At 36.1% G+C, this 18160-nt stretch overlaps 1 protein-coding gene across 1 annotated transcript; it reads left to right on the top strand.

Moving 5' to 3' along the window:
- The first annotated feature begins 500 nt into the window (after positions 1-500).
- On the top strand, positions 501-15826 carry etnk1 (ethanolamine kinase 1). Its single transcript, XM_077234399.1, has 8 exons — positions 501-756; positions 3866-4125; positions 4928-5068; positions 6133-6275; positions 9494-9577; positions 9677-9837; positions 12909-12982; positions 13072-15826. The coding sequence occupies exons 1-8, from the start codon at positions 610-612 to the stop codon at positions 13142-13144; spliced, it is 1083 nt and encodes a 360-aa protein (XP_077090514.1). The 5' UTR covers positions 501-609; the 3' UTR covers positions 13145-15826.
- The last annotated feature ends 2334 nt before the right edge of the window (positions 15827-18160 follow it).

Genomic DNA, 18160 nt, shown 5'->3' with positions numbered 1-18160 from the left:
AGTAAAATAATTCAGGTTTATATTTCCGGTGTGTAGTTGTGTGTTGTTTATGATTAGTGATCGAAAAGATGTAAATTCATTTCAGCAATGAAAATTCTGTCATTTACTCACCCATGTTGTTTCAAACCTGCATAGCCTACTTGTTTCTTCACACACATAATTATAATATAACAACAAAATATTTTTCAGCAACACAGTATACAAAAAAATGATTCAAAAACACATCACGGATCATTTTAAAATTTATAGAATATTTTATATGTGCAGAATTACAGGGATAAGAAAATCCCCATTCATTTAGGCTATTCATTGAATCTTTTTTGAGAACATTTCCTTCTGTGTTAAATACAGCAACAAAAAAGTTTTAGGCCTACATGTTTTGAACAGTATGACACATCAAGCAAATGACCGAATTTTCGCATATAGAGAATCGGTTCAGTTGAATCATAATACAGAACCGACTGAAAAGAACGATTGACTCGCGAATCGAACAGCACAACTGGAGGCGTAACCGAGCAGAACCTGAGCTTAAATCCGCACCCTGCTTTACATTATCGCATTCATTGAATCTTCCCCGTCTCAGAGCAGCAACAGCGAGCATTTACAGCAATGGCAAAGTACATCCATGTCCCAGAAGGCGCACCGGCGGTTCCTAAATTAGACGTGACGGTAGATGAGCACGATTACAGAGCCGGAGCGCTGAAACTCATCAAGACGCTCAGACCCCACTGGAAACCTTCTGAGGTCAAATTGAAGGTAATTCTCATGTCATATCTCGTCGCTTACAATTCGGGTGGTCGCTCGCCGACTCTAACTGGAGCAGAGAGTCGGCATGTGCTCACTGCAACTCGTTTAACATCTTATATAATGCAAAAAGCGAAGTTAAGCGTGCTGCGCCTTGAAATCGTGAGCTGCGTCACCAGATACTAGACCCCGTCGCACCATGGTGCTAACCAGAGACACAGCAGCCAATGCGAGCTGTCAAAGCGCTTATGTTCGAACACTCATTCATTAAAATATATGGCTCTTGGATGCTACAAAGTAGGCTATTTATTGCACCATTACAATTATTACAGCAACAGTAATAAATATAAAGCAAGATGCAAAGGGAGGAAGGTGGGTGGTGGATCCTTGGAATTTGTGCATTGTATTTTTTGTAATTCTTCTATCAAACTACTTAGTATCTTATGTTTTTTATCTTATGTTTTTTATTTATTATGTTTTTTATATAGTATTTTGTGTTATTACTTCTTAAGAATGTAGAAAAAGTATTCCAATAGTGGTTAGTATATTTTTCATTTGGCTACTCCACTTGTTCATTAACTAGTAGCCCATACTTCCCATAGAAGCTTTGTTCCCCAAATTATTTGTTTCCCAAAATAAAAAAAATTACGACTTTTTATCTTAAAAATCAGACTCTTTTTTTTTAGAATTCAGTTTAAATCTCACAATTCTGACTTTTTCTCAGAAGTGCGAAATATAAAACCTAATTGCAAGTCATAAAGTCAGATTTGCAAGATATAAATTTGCAATAGAAATAAAATCAGAATATAAACTTGCAATTCTGACTTTTTCCTCACAATTGCGAGTAAATATCTTGCAATTCTGACAAGTAGTTGACTTATTTTCTCAGAATTGTGAGATATGAACTCGCAATTGTGAGTTTATATCTCACAGAAAAAAGTCGTAAATGCGGGATATGACCTCGCAATTGCGAGAAATAAAGTCAGAATTACGAGATATAGCCTAAACTCGCAATTGCGAAGAAAAAAGTCAGAATTGCAAATTTATTTATATTATTATTTATATCTTGCATAAAATAATAATTGAATTGAATTCTGAGATATCTCAGAACTGCGAGTCTATATTTCGCAATTCAGACTTTATAACTCGCAATTGCGAGTTTGTCTCACAATTCTGAGAAAAAAAGTCTCAGATATAAACACACAATTGTGAGAAAAAAAGGCAGAATTGTGAGATGAAAAGTTTTCAGTGATGGAAACAAACTTCCATATATTCCATACATCCTAATAGTGACAAGTACTTGTTTAATTGCTACGGGTAGCAAATTGCAAATTTAAATCACCATTAAATTCTACACTGTAAAAAGTGGTAACCTGAAATTGTTCCCTTAAAGAGGTAATTTATACCTGATCTAATTCATAAAAAATATGTATTTAGGTTGATTCCGAGGTATTAAACAATATTTTTTTATAATATAATATGTTTTTGTTATTAGTGTATTACAATAGTTGCTGGTATACCTATTCTAGTTTTACTAACCATTAAAAGATACACAAGACATTTTGGTTACACTTCATTTTAAGGAGTCCATTTTACAGTGTAATTAAACATTTAAGTACTGAGTAATAATAATATTAACAACATATCAGGTAAAGATTAGGGTTAGTTCCATATAATTATGCACAATTTATAGTAATTACAATAGTAACTACATGTAACAAGGGCACTGTAAAATAAAGTGCTACCGACATTTAAAAAACAAAAATTTTTGAATGACCATTTGATTTGTTAAAAATGATATAAAGTAGTAATGCTAGGTAATGTGCTCAATGAAAGTTATTATAAAATGATATTTGTTTAACTTGCGTTCGATGAGAATCTGGGTGGGGTATGACATGTATGAAGTATGAGGAAGATATTTTCCAAATTTTCTTCCTGCAGCAGTGGATTATGGTCATACAGCATTCCTCATTTCTAAAATGAGTCGAAGTCAATATTTGTGTAGGACAGTCAAAGTAAAGACATTTGTTTGCTATCCAGTGAAGTTACTGTCTACGGAACCTGTAGACGGACTGTTGACCATGGCAATAACCATGTTTAATGTGACGGTTCAGTTTTCCGTCACCTTGGTGTTGTTGAGTACTGTGAAAGAAATCTTTTCTTTAGCTGTGCACCTTGAATCAAGTTTTTCAAGTGCTTAGTAATGGCATTGGATCGAACGTCCGCGGGATTTCGGATCGAGATTGAGTCGTGTGGAAATTTCCATCCTATAGGCCTAATTGGTGCTTTATTGGTCATACAATGATTTTGCCAGAGTAATTCTTTGTTTTTTGTAGAGCATCCAAACAACATTGGACCCCATTGACCTTCATTGTATAAAAAAACCCATAAGAGATCTTCAAAATATATTTATTCAAAAACTATACAAGTTTTTGAGCATCATCTATCCCTTTAAGTTACAAATAAACCCCAAATGAACTCACTTCCCCTTTAAACCCGCACGTTCGAAGGCTCCATCCCGATGAAAAGTCATCAGTCTGTAATAATATTCTTGTAAGCTGAACACTTTTTAGCCTGAGGTGCGGAACAGTGTTTCCTTGTATAAACAGAGTTGGTAGGGGTGTGTGACGTCGCTCGCATGTGGGAGGGAAACTAGATATGTATTGGGTTGTTTTCATCAACTTTGAAACAAAATTGAGGGCTCAGCACATGCCAGGCTCTGGCAGAAATCAAATTCCTGACGTTCCGCCCACTGCCAGTCAATCCCAGATAGTACAGATGATTGTGGCCTGGAATGCTCTGTGTCCCAAACACGCTCCATTAGTAGACAATGCAAATTTGTTCAGCTTGGACACACTGAATGCACCACCTTTTGTGCTGGTTTTGATCCTAAATAAATGTGTTGTTTTGGTTATGTTGAGTTTTAGTGATTCATCTTTTTTTGTATACATTTTGCATTCAGCTGATCAAGTGGCGAAAAAACCAAAAAGGAACTCGAGGCATGTGATGCTGATGCCAACAAAGAGCCTTTTAATGAACATCATATCGAAAGGTTAACCTCAAACCATCTGAGCGAGCTGAAAAAGATGACCTCTTTACTTTTTTCTTCCTCTTTCTGCAGTTTTTCACCGACGGCATCACGAACAAGCTGATTGGCTGTTATGTCGGCGGGTCCATGCAGGAAGTGGTCCTGGTACGGGTCTACGGGAACAAGACGGAACTGTTTGTGGACCGGGAAAACGAAGTGAAGAGCTTCCGTGTCCTGCAGGCACACCGGTGCGCTCCACGTCTCTACTGCACCTTCAACAATGGCCTGTGCTATGAGTTTCTGGAGGGTGTGGCCCTGGAGCCCGAGCACATCCGCAGCTCCGCCGTCTTCAGGTTAGAAACTGTATGTTCAAGTGGGCTGATCAGACCTAATTGATTCTGGACGGCGTGACGGAGATGGAGATACCGGCGTTGACCTCTAACTAGACAGACACTTGTCTCATTACCCCAAACCTTACCCAGTAATTCCTTAAGACATGAATGACGCATTGCCCTCTCTCTCTCGCACACTGACCCAGGCCTCCTGCCAATACGTGTCGGGTCTCAGACAGCTGTGAGAGAACAAGGCTACTGTGTTAGCAGGGTGATGACGTGATAAATGTTGGCTGTTAAACTATTTTAAATGCACTGTATACAAAAGTTTGGGGTTAGTAAAAAATGAATACTTTTATTCAGCATTAATTTGATCATAAGAGACATTTATAACATTACAAAACATTCCTATTTTTTCAAATAAATGTTCTTCAGCACAACTGTTTTCAACATTCATAATAATAAAAAAGGTTTCTTAAGCACCAAATCAGCATATTAGAATGATTTCTGAAGGATCATGTGACACTGAAGACTGGCTACTAAAGATTAAGCTTCGCCATCAGAGGAATAAATGTCATTTTAAAATCTATTAAAATAGAAAACTGTTTTTTTTTAAAAATTGTAATAATATTTGACAATATTACTGGTTTCGCTGTATTTTTGACCCAATAAATGCAGCCTTGGCGGGTGAGCATAAGAGACAGAATCAAAATCGTACCGACCCCAAACTTTTGAACGGTTTGTAAGTATATTACATACTGTAGGGTTCAAAAATGAAAATTGAATCTGAACCTGAAAATAATCTGATTTTATTTGTTTACAGGAGCATTGCAAGACAGCTGGCAAAATATCATGCCATACATGCCCACAACGGCTGGGTGCCCCAGTCAGACCTCTGGCTGAGAATGAGCAAGTACTTTTCTCTCGTTCCTACACACTTTGAGGACCCTGAGAAGGACCAGAGGTGAGCTTTCAATTTAAGGATTGCACCGTGTTTCTAAAGCCATATAAATGGTAGAATTATTATTGATGTTTTTTCAGCCAAGCAGTACATGTAGAGTTACAGCCTTAGGCTTGTGACACCCGGCAACTGTCAATACAAAGAGTTTGAGATCTCAACTTCACTTGCTATGACGTAAAGAAAATACATAAAGAAAACATGCTTTGCTTACACTGTGCTTTGAAAATCCTCCCAATGCTACATGACATGACTCATCCTGGCACAGATACATGTGTTTGCACAGGAGCAAGTTCAGAAAACACACATTCAAAAAATCCAAATTCATTTAGCAGAAATAATCTTTAGTAATATTTTAAAAATAACTCCTTTTAAAGATAGCTTCTGAATGTGCTTTACATAAGACGACTAAAAGACATGGCAAGATAATAAAGAAAGAAAACATAATCAATTATAAAACAGTATAAACATGTATATACATATTAATACATATTATACAGTATAAACATGCTTATCAAAAAAGAGAAATTGAAAAGTCAATAGGCTGTTCTGAAATACTGTTTTACAATTAGATTTAAAGTCGCTGGCTCTCTAATGTCAGAAATACCCATAAAATGTCTATTCAACAATTTTTGCAGATGCAACTAGATTTGTATATTGTCTGAAGGAAATATGAGTGGTGCTTGTACGTGCAAAACTGGGACATGGAGTTTGTTTGTTTTTCTTTACCACATTGCTATGCATGTTGCTAGAGTGATAGTCCAAGTCAAGTTTGAGCAAAATAAACAGTTCAGGTAGGCTTGAATTTAGTGTAGGATTAAAAATGGATTATATTATGGAAACAATCCGTTATTGTGCAACAACCTGTCACAACAGAATAAATGCCCATACAGTGTCTTACTTTACTATTTATAGACAATCATTTTTTGAAGTAGTCTTGTATCAGACCTGGAAATGAAGGTTTTTATCTGACTGAGTAAGGCAGGTACAATGTGTTTTAATTGAATCACGCTGTAACACAGAAGCTTGTTTGTGTTTTCTGAATGCATGTATGTGTCATTTGTCCCCAGGCTGAACAGTGAGGTGCCCAGCTCCGCGTGTCTTAGAGACGAGATGATCTGGCTTCAGCAGAACCTTTCTAAACTGGGTTCCCCAGTCGTTCTCTGTCACAACGATCTGCTCTGTAAGAACATCATCTACAACCAAAAGGAAGGTGAGTCCTACAAACCCCAACAGCTTCCTTGAGCCACAGCGTTTGTTTCCCCAACCCCCCTGCCTAAGGTAGGCTTCAATTCAGTGTTTTCACCTCTGAAATATAGCGTGGATGACCTCTCCTAAAGGATGGTCAAATTACATTCTCATCCAATTTCATCAAGGGATCAGGAGAATCCACTGGTTTCCATGAAATGTGTTTTCTGTTCTTGAAAATCAAAAGCAAAAGTGTGTTTTTGTTTGCTTTGGGGAATGTTGCTGTGATGCTGTTTACTCTCTTCATGATGTAGAGACTGGCGACTGTCTGCGCTACCTGAGCCACAGGACGGAGAGTGAGAGAGTGTGACTCCGGTCATTCTTGTTATGCAGAACGTTTTCAGTCCTTTCATTTCTGTGAATATATTTAAGAAATAAGGAAGTATTTCAATTAAACACTATATCAGACTTTAGTAAATATGCTGTGGTCATGCGGAGGCACATCAGCTTTATTTATACAATGGCAAGGAAAAAAAACCAAAAGAAAATAAAAGCTAAAATAATATGTTTTTAAATTTTAGGTAAGGAAAATTGCCATTGGTATTATTAACTGTTTTACTCATATATTTTTGATATATATGATGATTTGAGTGGATTTTGACATTTTTGTCAAGCTCTCAGGTGTTAAAACTAAAAAAATACAAATAATTAACTAAATAATAATTAGTATATACATAAATAAATGAAAATAATTAAAACTATTACATTATTAATGTAAATTAATACTTATCTGATTGTTATTTCCACCATAAAGTGGGCTTTAGATTTTATCCAATATATTAGGACATATATGATTGGGAAAAATAAAATCATCAGCATAACAGGAATGACTCACATGGAAGAATATAAGCATGAGGAAATGGCTGCTCTGCCACAGTAGTAGTGTGAGAACGTGTAGTTCCTGTCTCGCACCTTTTTTTTTTTTTTTTTTTTTTTTTTTTTTGAGGCTTTCAAACCGATTATCATCAGCATGTATCAGTTGCCCTAAAGGTATCAGTTGCCCCTAAAAACTGTTTCTGGAGCAGTAAATAATTCACAACACACGATTAAAGATTGGGTCATGGAAATCTGCTTCGAAAACAGGGCTTGGAGGCAGCTACGACCTTGGGCACATGTTTGTATTTGAATTTTGAGAGAGGAAGGAGGCTCTGTTATCAGAAAAAAAGCCAAGCCACTTCCTCCAACTCGCTTTTAACACAAACTGAGGGGTGGGAGGAAGTTTTCACAGTAAAATGTTTAACTTTTTGACAACCCTGCACACTCAGCCCCCTCCCCTTCACGCCGAGACCTATGGCAAGAGCCGGGAGCGTTACGCAACAGTCTGAGAGCATACTTGTTTTTGTTTTTCATGTCTTTCGTTGACTCTCAGGGAGTCAAATAAGTGTGAGAGTCCTACAGGCTCGACCTGCACAGGAAGCCATCGTGGCATTTGCATAGAGCCAGTAACTTGGGGGGCCTCATTGGATGTCTAATCGACCAATGGGGATGCTGTGTGGTGGGGGTGTGCGTTTATGAGATGAGCCGTGTTTGTTCTTAAAGGGGGAGGTGCCCAATGGCCTCTCTGCAGTGAAGCTGTGTGTGTTCTGTGACAGATGTGAGTTTGCCAAATCTCTTCATCTGCTGCACAGGGCTATAGCCACTGACTGGAGGTGTTCAGTGTGTCCCGCTAGGACGCCACCGGGTCCGGTAACCACCTCACGTGTCTCTTTCTGTAGACCAACACTTCTGTCCAATGTCAATAAAACTTTTTTTTTACACACCATAAGCTCTAGAGCACTGGGCATATGCAAGGCCATAAACACACATTAGGTGCACTAATGTTACATGTAGCTTATAAGGCAGTGATTTAACGAATAATACATTACACATATTTAGACCGAGAGGAGTAAGGCTTTGTATTCTGAAGTCAACACTGTTCACATCACCTGACCAATCAAATCATTGCTTGCTAGACCACTGCTATAAAGATTATGTGCCACTAGATGGCGACGTTGCCCATTTTCTCTCCTTTACCTCCTCTGTCCTTCCAGCCCTGGGCTTACAGTACAGCCATCTTCTATGCATTTTCTAAAGCTGTAAACCTTTCTTTAACCTGAATGGTTTATCCATTCTGTGGCTTTCTTCATTTTTATTTCACTCTTTTTCCTTTCACTGTTTTACAGTGTAGAGCAGAAGACTGTTTGCGCAAGGCGCACTTTCTTTTGCCAGCCAAGAGATTTCCTGGAAACGGTCAAACTTGCAATGACTTTGCCAACTTTTGAATTGTTTGTTTTCATTTAAAAATACCCAAAAATGAATAATAATAATTCTGATCATGATTCTGATAATACATATTTTCCTTTAAAAAAAAGAAAACTGATTGCAAGTTTTTCACTTTTCCTCTCAGCAGGCTCATGTAAATGAGTGATTCATTAATTACATACACTTTAAAAAAAAAACATGTTATTTTAGGTTTAAAAGATGGATTATCATTTTTACATTATTATTATAAAAGCTTTAAAAATTGTATTGTCAATTTTCAATTCCCCCTACACCTAAACTTTTTAATTTCACCCCCATTATAAATTAAGAAAAGTGTTAAAATCAGGGAAATTTGTATTTGTGGAAACGACACGTGACAGGGTAGCATGGTTTATACTGGTATAATGAATATTGGTAGGACATTGCATTGTGACCTGAGGGAGAGTAGCTATTTTGGCATAATTTCCAAAATAACCAGTATATGAGAATTTTAATTCGGAAACTATATATACATTTTTTTGCCCAAAACACAAAATCAAAATCATCCAATAGCCTTGATCCATTAATTCGGACTGGATGTGAAAGAATTAAATGACATATTTGCTGTTTAAACTTAAAGTGTCCCTAATTGAAGAATCACCTCAATATAGCATGCTGGTTTTTTTCCACATGCATGCTATGAATGCATGAAATCTGTCTCCATGTCTTATTCTCTTTCTGTCATTTTTGTTTATTCTTTGTTGTCTTGCACCAGAATGCAAATCCTTACTCCTTTTCCCAGATGTGATTTGATCAGTCATGTAAACAGCAGAAAATGTCCATGTAGTGTTGGTTTGCTAATACAGGCAATAGATTATTACAGTAAAAAAAAAGAACAAGGGTTAAGAAGGCAATGCCCATGAGCTTTTCTAAACAAATTTCTATTTGTTTCCCCTCCTGCAGGAAATGTCAAATTCATTGACTACGAATATGCTGGGTACAATTACCAAGCCTATGACATTGGGAATCACTTCAATGAATTTGCAGGTAATGCGATATGACCCGAAGCTATTCTAACCTGCTTGACCAGGATTGAAAGATTTCTAATGTGAATGGTTGTGGGTGTGGCCTTCTTGTGATTGACAGGTCTGAATGAGGTGGACTACACCCATTATCCAGGGCGAGAGCTCCAGTTGCAGTGGCTCCGGTCCTATCTGGAGGCCTACAAGGAGTACAAATCCCAAGGCACACAGGTCTCCAACACTGAAGTGGAGCTGCTGTACGTGCAAGTCAACCGCTTCGCCTTGGTGAGTTGAAACTGGATTTATCCGCCACTGTCTGGAATCGTGACGCATTTTGATCCATCGGCACCCTGCCAAACTAAACATCAGGCTTTTGCTTTTTCAATTTAATTACTTTCTTTAATGCATTTTACAAAGCAAACTGGAACATCGTGAGCAGTTTAACTATTTAGCAGGTAGATGGTCTGCATTAGAGTGACGCTTGAAATGTAGACCGAGGTATGAATAGTGATCGCAAGTAGTCAGGGATGGAGCCTTGACATCATGCACACCTTTATAGAGATTCGCAGGCATCTAATGAGAGGACGTGTGTGTGTGTGTGTGTGTGTGTGTGTGTGTGTGTGTGTGTGTGTGTGTGTGTGTGTGTGTGTGTGTGTGTGTGCGTGTGCGCGCTCACAGGTCATTCTTTGATGATTGAGTCGCACACCTGCTCTTTAGTCCTTGCTTGATGATGATATTTACTTCAGAGAGGAAAACTAATTGAATATCCAGTTTACTCTCGCAGTTCAGTCTTTTTGTGATCAATAGACGTGTTAAAAGCAGGCTGAGATGTTTTTCCAGTTTGTCGGGAGGGGGGAAAAAGCCCTCAGAGAAAAAATTTATCCTCGGGCTCTAAAGATATGGCGAACAAAACTGAAGGAGGCACTGTGTCCCTGAGAGGGACCTTGAGAGACGCTAAAACAAATGCCAGAGGAATTCCATAGTGTGAGGCTTAATGAACGGATGTGTGTTTTTTGTTGCCTTTATTTTGGATTCCTTTTCCTGAAGCCTTATTTGAAAGCTCTGTGAAAACAGAAGCAATGCCCAAGAATATTATATTAATCAGAATATGGGCATTTTCTGATTCTGTAGGCGTAATGTAAGCGCACTAACCTGCCATAAACAGATTTAGCCATAATACTGAATAAGACAGGTGGATTATGCCTGTATTATTCATAAATGACTAATCAGAATACATGATCTAAAAGTCTTCCTATATTATGTCATTTAGATAAAGTCAAACAAAGGTAATTTTGGTTGATATTAGTAAGAGTTGTGTAGAGATGCTGAAAAGAAAAATGATGGTGTGTAAAAAAGCTGATAAAGCCTATTTTAAATGGCTACAAAGAGGAAAACAATAGAACATTTACAGAAATTGTTCACACAATAATTTATATGATTTATACTCACTACCATTTAATAGTTGTGGGTCAGTATGTTTGTTTGTTTTTTATTAAAAGATATTAATATTTTTATTCAGCAAAGATGCGTTAAATTGATCAAAAGTGAGAGTAAAGGCATTTACATTGTTACAAAAAATTATAATAAATGCTTTTTTTTTTTTTTACTTTCTATTCATTAAAGAATCCTGACAAAAAAAAAAATGTATTACGGTTTCCAGAAAAATATTAAGCACGACAACTGTTTTCAATATATATAACAATAAGAAATGTTTCTTGAGCATCAATTCAGCATATTAGAATGATTTCTGAGTGATCATGTGACGCGTGAAGTAATGATGCTGAAAATCCAGCTTTACCATCACAGGAATAAATGACATTTTAGAATATATTCAAACAGGAAACAATTATTTTAAATTATAATAATATAACACAATATTACTGTTTATACTGCATTTGTGATCAAATAAAAACAGCCTTGGTGAGCATAAGAGACAAATAAAAAAATTCTGACCTTAAACTTTTAAACAGTAGTGTTTTTCTTGAAGCTCTGCTTTAGTGTGGCATCTTGATGTTTACAAACCATCTTCACATGCTTCGGCCAGGAGACATGGAGTTTTATAAAATATCTGAATATGCTCAGAAATTGTGTTTGGGGGGGGTTCAGGACCCTTGAATCTGGCAGAGACAAACATTTATTCTGTGCAGTTGAGTGAAAAACAGGATAGAGACTTTATTATAGGCAAACCCGTGATCTTTACTCACATGATGGCAGGAGTGATTCAGTCTCATCAGAGGGGCTTTTATATATATATATATATATATATGCCAAATTTTATAAGCTTTTACTTTGCTGTCAGTGATCCAGAATCAACACAAATAACTTCCATGCAGTTATCTTTTTTCCTTTTTTAATGGCTCCACTAAAACGAAGCAGTCTTTGCTTAGAAAGGCTTGGGTCAAATGTTTCCAAGCAACAATACAACATACAATCTGTCTCAGTTAACTCCAGTGTCAGGGTGAATCCAACAAAGTCTGTCTAGAAGATCTCTTAGTTTTATTTTACCCCCAAATTTTTATAAATAAATATTAATATATTTATTAAATGAAGCCTGTTTTAGTAATAACAGTGAAGTGCCCACCTCATCATCTTAATGCAAAAAAAAATAAATCACATTATATATATATATAGTTGTATTTGTATAAAATAAATATAATTATGTCTAGATTTTCTTTAATTAAATAAAGCCAAAATTCTTTGTGGTTCTAAATAGTTTCATATGTAATATATAAATCAGTGATCATTTACATACACTGTTTAAAATATTGTTATATTTATATACTACGTTCATTAATATTTTGAAATAAATTGTATTTTTTATGATCAGTTTTTAATTTTACGTGCTTTTGTCATTTGTTTTTTTAATTGATATTTTTTCCAGTAATTTTTAAGTTAGTTGCTAAGTTGCAAAGTTTTGCATCTAATACTGAAGCATTATTTAAATTACCGAAAATTATTTTTGACAATGCTGATATATATATATATTGGTATACGGTATGACATGTCTCTTTGAGCTTTACCTGCCAATACCCTGATTTCTTCCTCTGTGACAAAAGTAAATAAAAATATTTTATTTACACTTTATTTTAAGGTGTCAATGTTACAGTGCAAGTATACATTTATAAGTATATACAGTATAAGTATACATGATAATAATTAACTTTATGTACTTACCGGTACTATAGGACTAGGGTTAGGATTGGGGTTTGATTTAGGGTTAGATGCATGTTATTATGCATAATTTATAGTTATTACTACAGTGCATACATGTAACAATGACACTGTAAAATAAAGTGTTACCAAAGTTAAAGCTATCCTCAATTTTCCTCCTGGTATTTGGTTTTGGTTCTCCCCAGGCATCTCATTTCTTCTGGGGACTGTGGGCATTAATCCAGGCTCAGTACTCCACCATTGACTTTGACTTCTTGGGGTAAGTTTTATCTTCTCAACAACAATGTCCATATAATTGAGGTTTGAACAATGCATTCTCACTCTTGACCACCATATTTTCTTCTGCAGATACGCAGTTCTCCGTTTCAGCCAGTACTTCAAGATGAAGCCAGAGGTGACGTCAATGCACCTTCCAGAATAATCTCTCAGGTCCGTGTGTTGCGCTACTCTAGAGAAGGGCTCCCCCTGGTGGACACTAGAACTAGCTGGAGGCCTCTTCAGTTCGTAGACTGAACACTGCACTTACTTGTCTGAACACATCATTTTAGATAAGCCCCAAAATCATTTCCGACCTCAAAGTTGGTTTAGTGTTATAGAAAACCAAGCACCTAAGTCGTCCTCCTCCTCCTCGCTTTTATGTGGTGGTCAAGAGAGAGGGTCACCCCAGTGCCCTAGTTCATGATATTGCCAATTGAGGAAGCAAAACAACTGACAAAAATATGGCTTACTCCGGAGCCTTGACTTGCCAATGTATGTGAAGATTGAGCCTGGGAGAATCTCAAATAAAGAAAAGCTCCCCAAATACTGATCCTCCAAGGACATGAAACCTCAGACAACAACAATTATTGAAGACAGAAGACAGAGAGGAGGGCCACCGGGTCTGTTTTTAGCAACTAACTATCATCCTAAAGGTCATTCCTGTTTGTTTACACAACTTTTAAGGGGAGAAATCTGTGTACTGTAAGATAATATTGGGCTTACTGTATTGATAGTCACTGATTCTGTCTAACCGGCGAACTTCTGGCCTACCTGTTCCTACGAGGGTTGTTCTTGGCACAGCTGTTGTAAAAGATATGTGATTCAGGGACCAATAGAAGCTTCGTTGTTTGTTTTTGGCAGACAATTCCTCCCTCATCATGTCACTGTGAACCACTGTATAGCGCATTCATAATTGTTTTCTCAGCGTGGTGCTTGGAGAAGGTAGACGCACAGTAGCCGTGGCTACAATGAGCCGGTAGCTAATCTGAAGCCCACACCAAAGTGCTGATATTTCTTGCTTGTACATTATGCACATGTCTATTTTTCCACATTAGAAATAACATGGTAATATTTACAGTTCGAACGGTGGATTTTGTACTTATTTAAATGCCGCTGGTAAAGAGATTGCTAGTGAGAAGTGTACTTTTTTTCTTGGAGGAATCGGTGAATTCTTTGTAATGGATGTCATTTTTGGAAGCCTTAACAACGGCATCGCCTGCTAGACGCACTAAAGCTTTTGTATTCATACTCCCCTTCCGCATGACAGGCCTTTTTGCACAAAACTGACTGCTTTGAGAACAAAAGCAGTCCCCACTTTATCTTGCAATGGGCCACTCTTTCTGCTCAAGAAATAGTTTAACTTGCACATGTTGGTAGTAGAGATTTTGGTAACACTTTATTTTACAGGGTCCCTGTAACACGTTGCTAAATTGAACTGCTATAGTAAATAGTTTATATGGATCCGCAAGTCTCTCTACACAGTAATGAAATTTACTCCGAACCAAGGTCAGAAATTAATTTGGACTTGGCACAAAAAAGTCCTAGAATTTAAAATGTGGTGGAAAACAATGTCCTTGTGTTAAATTATTATTTTTTTATATAGTATATAAATATTTTTTTATCTGTTACATACACTACTACTGTTCAAAAGTTTGGGGTCAGTAAGATTTTTTTTTTTTTAAAGAAATAAATACTTTTATTCAGTTAATTTTTTGCTATCCTGAAAAATAACCGATAATGGTTTCCACAAAAATATTAAGCATAAGCATAATTGTCTTCAACAACTAAAAATTCAGCTTTGCCATCACAGGAATTACATTTAAGATATATATTAAACATCTCTTAAGTTTGTACTTTATTTTTAATCAAATAAATGCAGCCTTGATGATACTTCTTTCAAAAACCTTATAAAAACACACTGACCCTTAGCTTTTGAACAGTAGTGTAATATTTGTTTTCATAATATTCTATTCTTTGCTGATTTAGTTGTTTAGACCCTTTGAATTAAGTTATTTGAAATAAAATGGATATAAAAAGAAAAAGAATAGCCATCATAAATTCCACTGAAAATCATTTCCAGTTAGTTTCTGACGCTGCTCATGAGCAATGTAATGTAAAGTGTGACCAAGATTTTTCCAAGAGGTTTTCTAGTGCAAACTTCAGCTCTGAGACTTGCCTTCGCACCGCCTGGCTACCCTCATTTACCTCACTTTCCTGTGTCAGTTTGCCTATAATTACAAACAACCATATACAATTGTGTAAATACTAGAAACTGTGAACTTCGGGTTGTTTTATTGTATTTTGAAGTATGCTTCTTTTCCTATGCCAGTTCTTTTGTAACTGTCAAGCTTGCACCTTGATAATGTTTTTGAACTGTCAAGGACCACACAGAATGCTACGTTTTTCTTTTCTTTTCTTTTTTAAATAGTAATACACCCAGAAAAGTTCACCATAATATTGGGAAATATATAACAGTCTTCGATGATTAACTGATTTCTTTGCACTCTTTAGCATTTGTATAAAACCGGAAGTGATGTGGTTTCAACTTTCATCCAATTAAGTGCTTCTGGTGAACATATAATGTACAGAACTGCCGCAAGCATCTGTTGGTGTTTTTTTTTTTGTTGTGTAGTAGGTGTGTATGTACAACTGTAATTAAACTTTAAAAGAAAATCTTTGCTTATTATTAAACAATGTTTATTGTCCACAACTAAACAGAGATATTCTTTTATCTAAACAGAAGTACTAAGTAGATTTAATAATAATCTGGGGATGAAATCCTAAAGTGTTGCATTGTAGATTCTGCTTCAAATCATTTGAATGGAAATAAAATTCTACAAGTTTATTTGCCCCGTTTCATGTCTTGACTTCTCATTCTGCTTAAAAGTAAGAGATTGTGCCATGAAGAATAATATTTGACGTAATTCACAGTTATTTGGAATGGTATGCACAGAGAGCGCAATGTGTTTATGTAGAGCCAATCAAAACTAATAGATTGAGACACTTTTTGTTCACAGAAGAGGTTCACGGCAGGTCCTCCTGCATTTTTTGCTATAGTGTTTCAGAAAGAAATAATTATAACGGCGCTCCAGTTCAGACTGTAATTGAATTAGTTCCAGTCCCTCCAGCGACTTCCACCAAGAGCTCTGCATTAATTACCAAATTCAATATCTGTATTCACGCCTCAACTTATTTCCATTTTACAAAGGTCATATTTTAAACACTTGTCTGAAATAATTACAAATGCAAAACATATCGATGTTTCGTTCAATTCTTGTGCCTCATTTAGGCTACATATAATATAAGCCTAAAAATGTGTTTCCTGCAGCCTTCTCAAAGTTCTCTGCACTCTTATTAAAAAGCAAGATGCATCGAACAAAAAGCCCAAGCACAATGCACTCGTCAATTCATGCGTCCTTCTTTTTCTCCACAACAGGTAGTAGACATGGACTAAATGACTGAAAAAGCTTAAAAGCATCTGTAGGCAGAACGGAGCAGACAAAGCTCTCATTCACAGCATCTCTTTTAACACACGGCAGGAGGGTGTAATAAAGCAATACGCAGTTATGGAAGTGTGTCTCATAGAGACAAGGTCATGATAATACGGTTTGAGGAATAAAGATGTAAAAGCCGCTGGGTTTGTGAACCACAAACAATGTGCAGCGGGTCAGGGCGTTCATTCATCTTGATTAGATGTGCCAACCTAATTACAAGCGGAGGAAACAGTAATTAGCACAAGTCTCACCTCGTTAATCACAAAAGACTTCTTCGGTCTATTTTTATCTGATTAATGGCTCTTTAAACATGGGGGGATATTTATATTTGGGGTAATTGTACTCGGCTTGCTCGATCTAGTTTTATTTCACTGTAACCTCATTAGTTTTCATTGTTTAATGGAAGCTCTTGTCAAGGCTAATGTGTGTGTTCACAATGAGAATACTTTAATAGGCTGCAAGGCTGATCCGATGTTTCGAGGGTATTAATGAAGACGGTTTTGTTTATGGCTAGCAGCATTTATAGACATCACAAAATGGCTGGGTCAGTGCTAAATCATATTATCATTCATGACTACTGAAAATCATTTGGCAGCCAAGACACCACAGGTGAATTAGAGTAAAAATGTTAACTAATAGAGATCACCATACTTACTCACTTGATTTATCACAGTATTATTACAACTGTTTCTCAAATGTATGGTTTAAATATGCAGACAAGACATAATCTAATTAAATAAACACATCAGCATAAATAGATCAGAAATTGGCCAGGTTCTACATTCTTGTTTCATTTTAAGACATAAAGGTTTTTACAGAGGGGATTTTGAATATCTCTTTATCACTCCATCAATAAGTAAATACTATAAACAAAATAATTTTAGTAATAAAGTTTTGTGTGCTACTGAAGGGGAGATTTCTGAAAAAAATAAAAATTCTGAGAAAACTACAGACGCAGTTAGTGTAGTAGTGTAGTAAAAGTGTAGTAAAAGTGTAGTAAAATATACTAAATGTATTTTGGGTGTTTTCTTTAGATTTGAAGAAGACAAAGTTGCCCAAAATCTCAAAATTGACTGGTGCAAAAAAAAAAAAAAAAAAAAAAAAAAATCGTTTTCCCTGTAGTGTTTTGCCTTAAAACAGTATAACAGAAAGTGTAAACCAAACAAAAAACGGTAAAGTTTTTCTGTCATCATTCACTTATCCTCATGTCGACTAAATATTATTGATTTATATATATATATATATATATATATATATATATATATATATATATATATATATATATATATATAGCTAGCCTATATATATATATATTTATGGAATATATAAGGAAACACTGAGACATTTTCAAAAGACCCTCTACAAGTCATAGGTTACAGGTTTGGAACAACATATGATGGTGAGTAAATAATGACAGAATTTTTTTTGTGTGTGTGTGAACTGTCCATCCCTTTAAATTAATATGGTTTGATCCTAGGCTATCCAGGTGCATTTTGGCATTATTTTAATCCAACCATTAGTTATGATGAGTTATTATGAGAGTTATTATCCGTGATGTGACATGTTCCCATTATATAGGAGCAATTGTTGAAATACATTCCGATTCAACTAAATAAACCATTGTGGGATGAAAGATTGCAGCGGAGAAACATCTGTCAACAGCAAACCGCTGCCTGCAATGTTTG

This window comes from Siphateles boraxobius, unplaced genomic scaffold (assembly GCF_051911475.1).
Source record: "Siphateles boraxobius isolate OS27281-9 unplaced genomic scaffold, OSU_SipBor_1 19, whole genome shotgun sequence".
Taxonomy (NCBI): Eukaryota; Metazoa; Chordata; class Actinopteri; order Cypriniformes; family Leuciscidae; genus Siphateles; species Siphateles boraxobius.
Note: the sequence above shows the minus strand (reverse complement) of the source record. Positions and strands in the feature narration are given on the sequence as shown.

Excerpts from the sequence above, each read along its gene's own strand:
- etnk1 (XM_077234399.1), top strand. The coding sequence starts at position 610 with ATGGCAAAGTACATCCATGTCCCAGAAGGCGCACCGGCGGTTCCTAAA. Across the intron at positions 757-3,865 it reads CTTCTGAGGTCAAATTGAAG|TTTTTCACCGACGGCATCAC; the intron begins GTAATTCTCATG and ends CTCTTTCTGCAG. Across the intron at positions 4,126-4,927 it reads CGCAGCTCCGCCGTCTTCAG|GAGCATTGCAAGACAGCTGG; the intron begins GTTAGAAACTGT and ends ATTTGTTTACAG.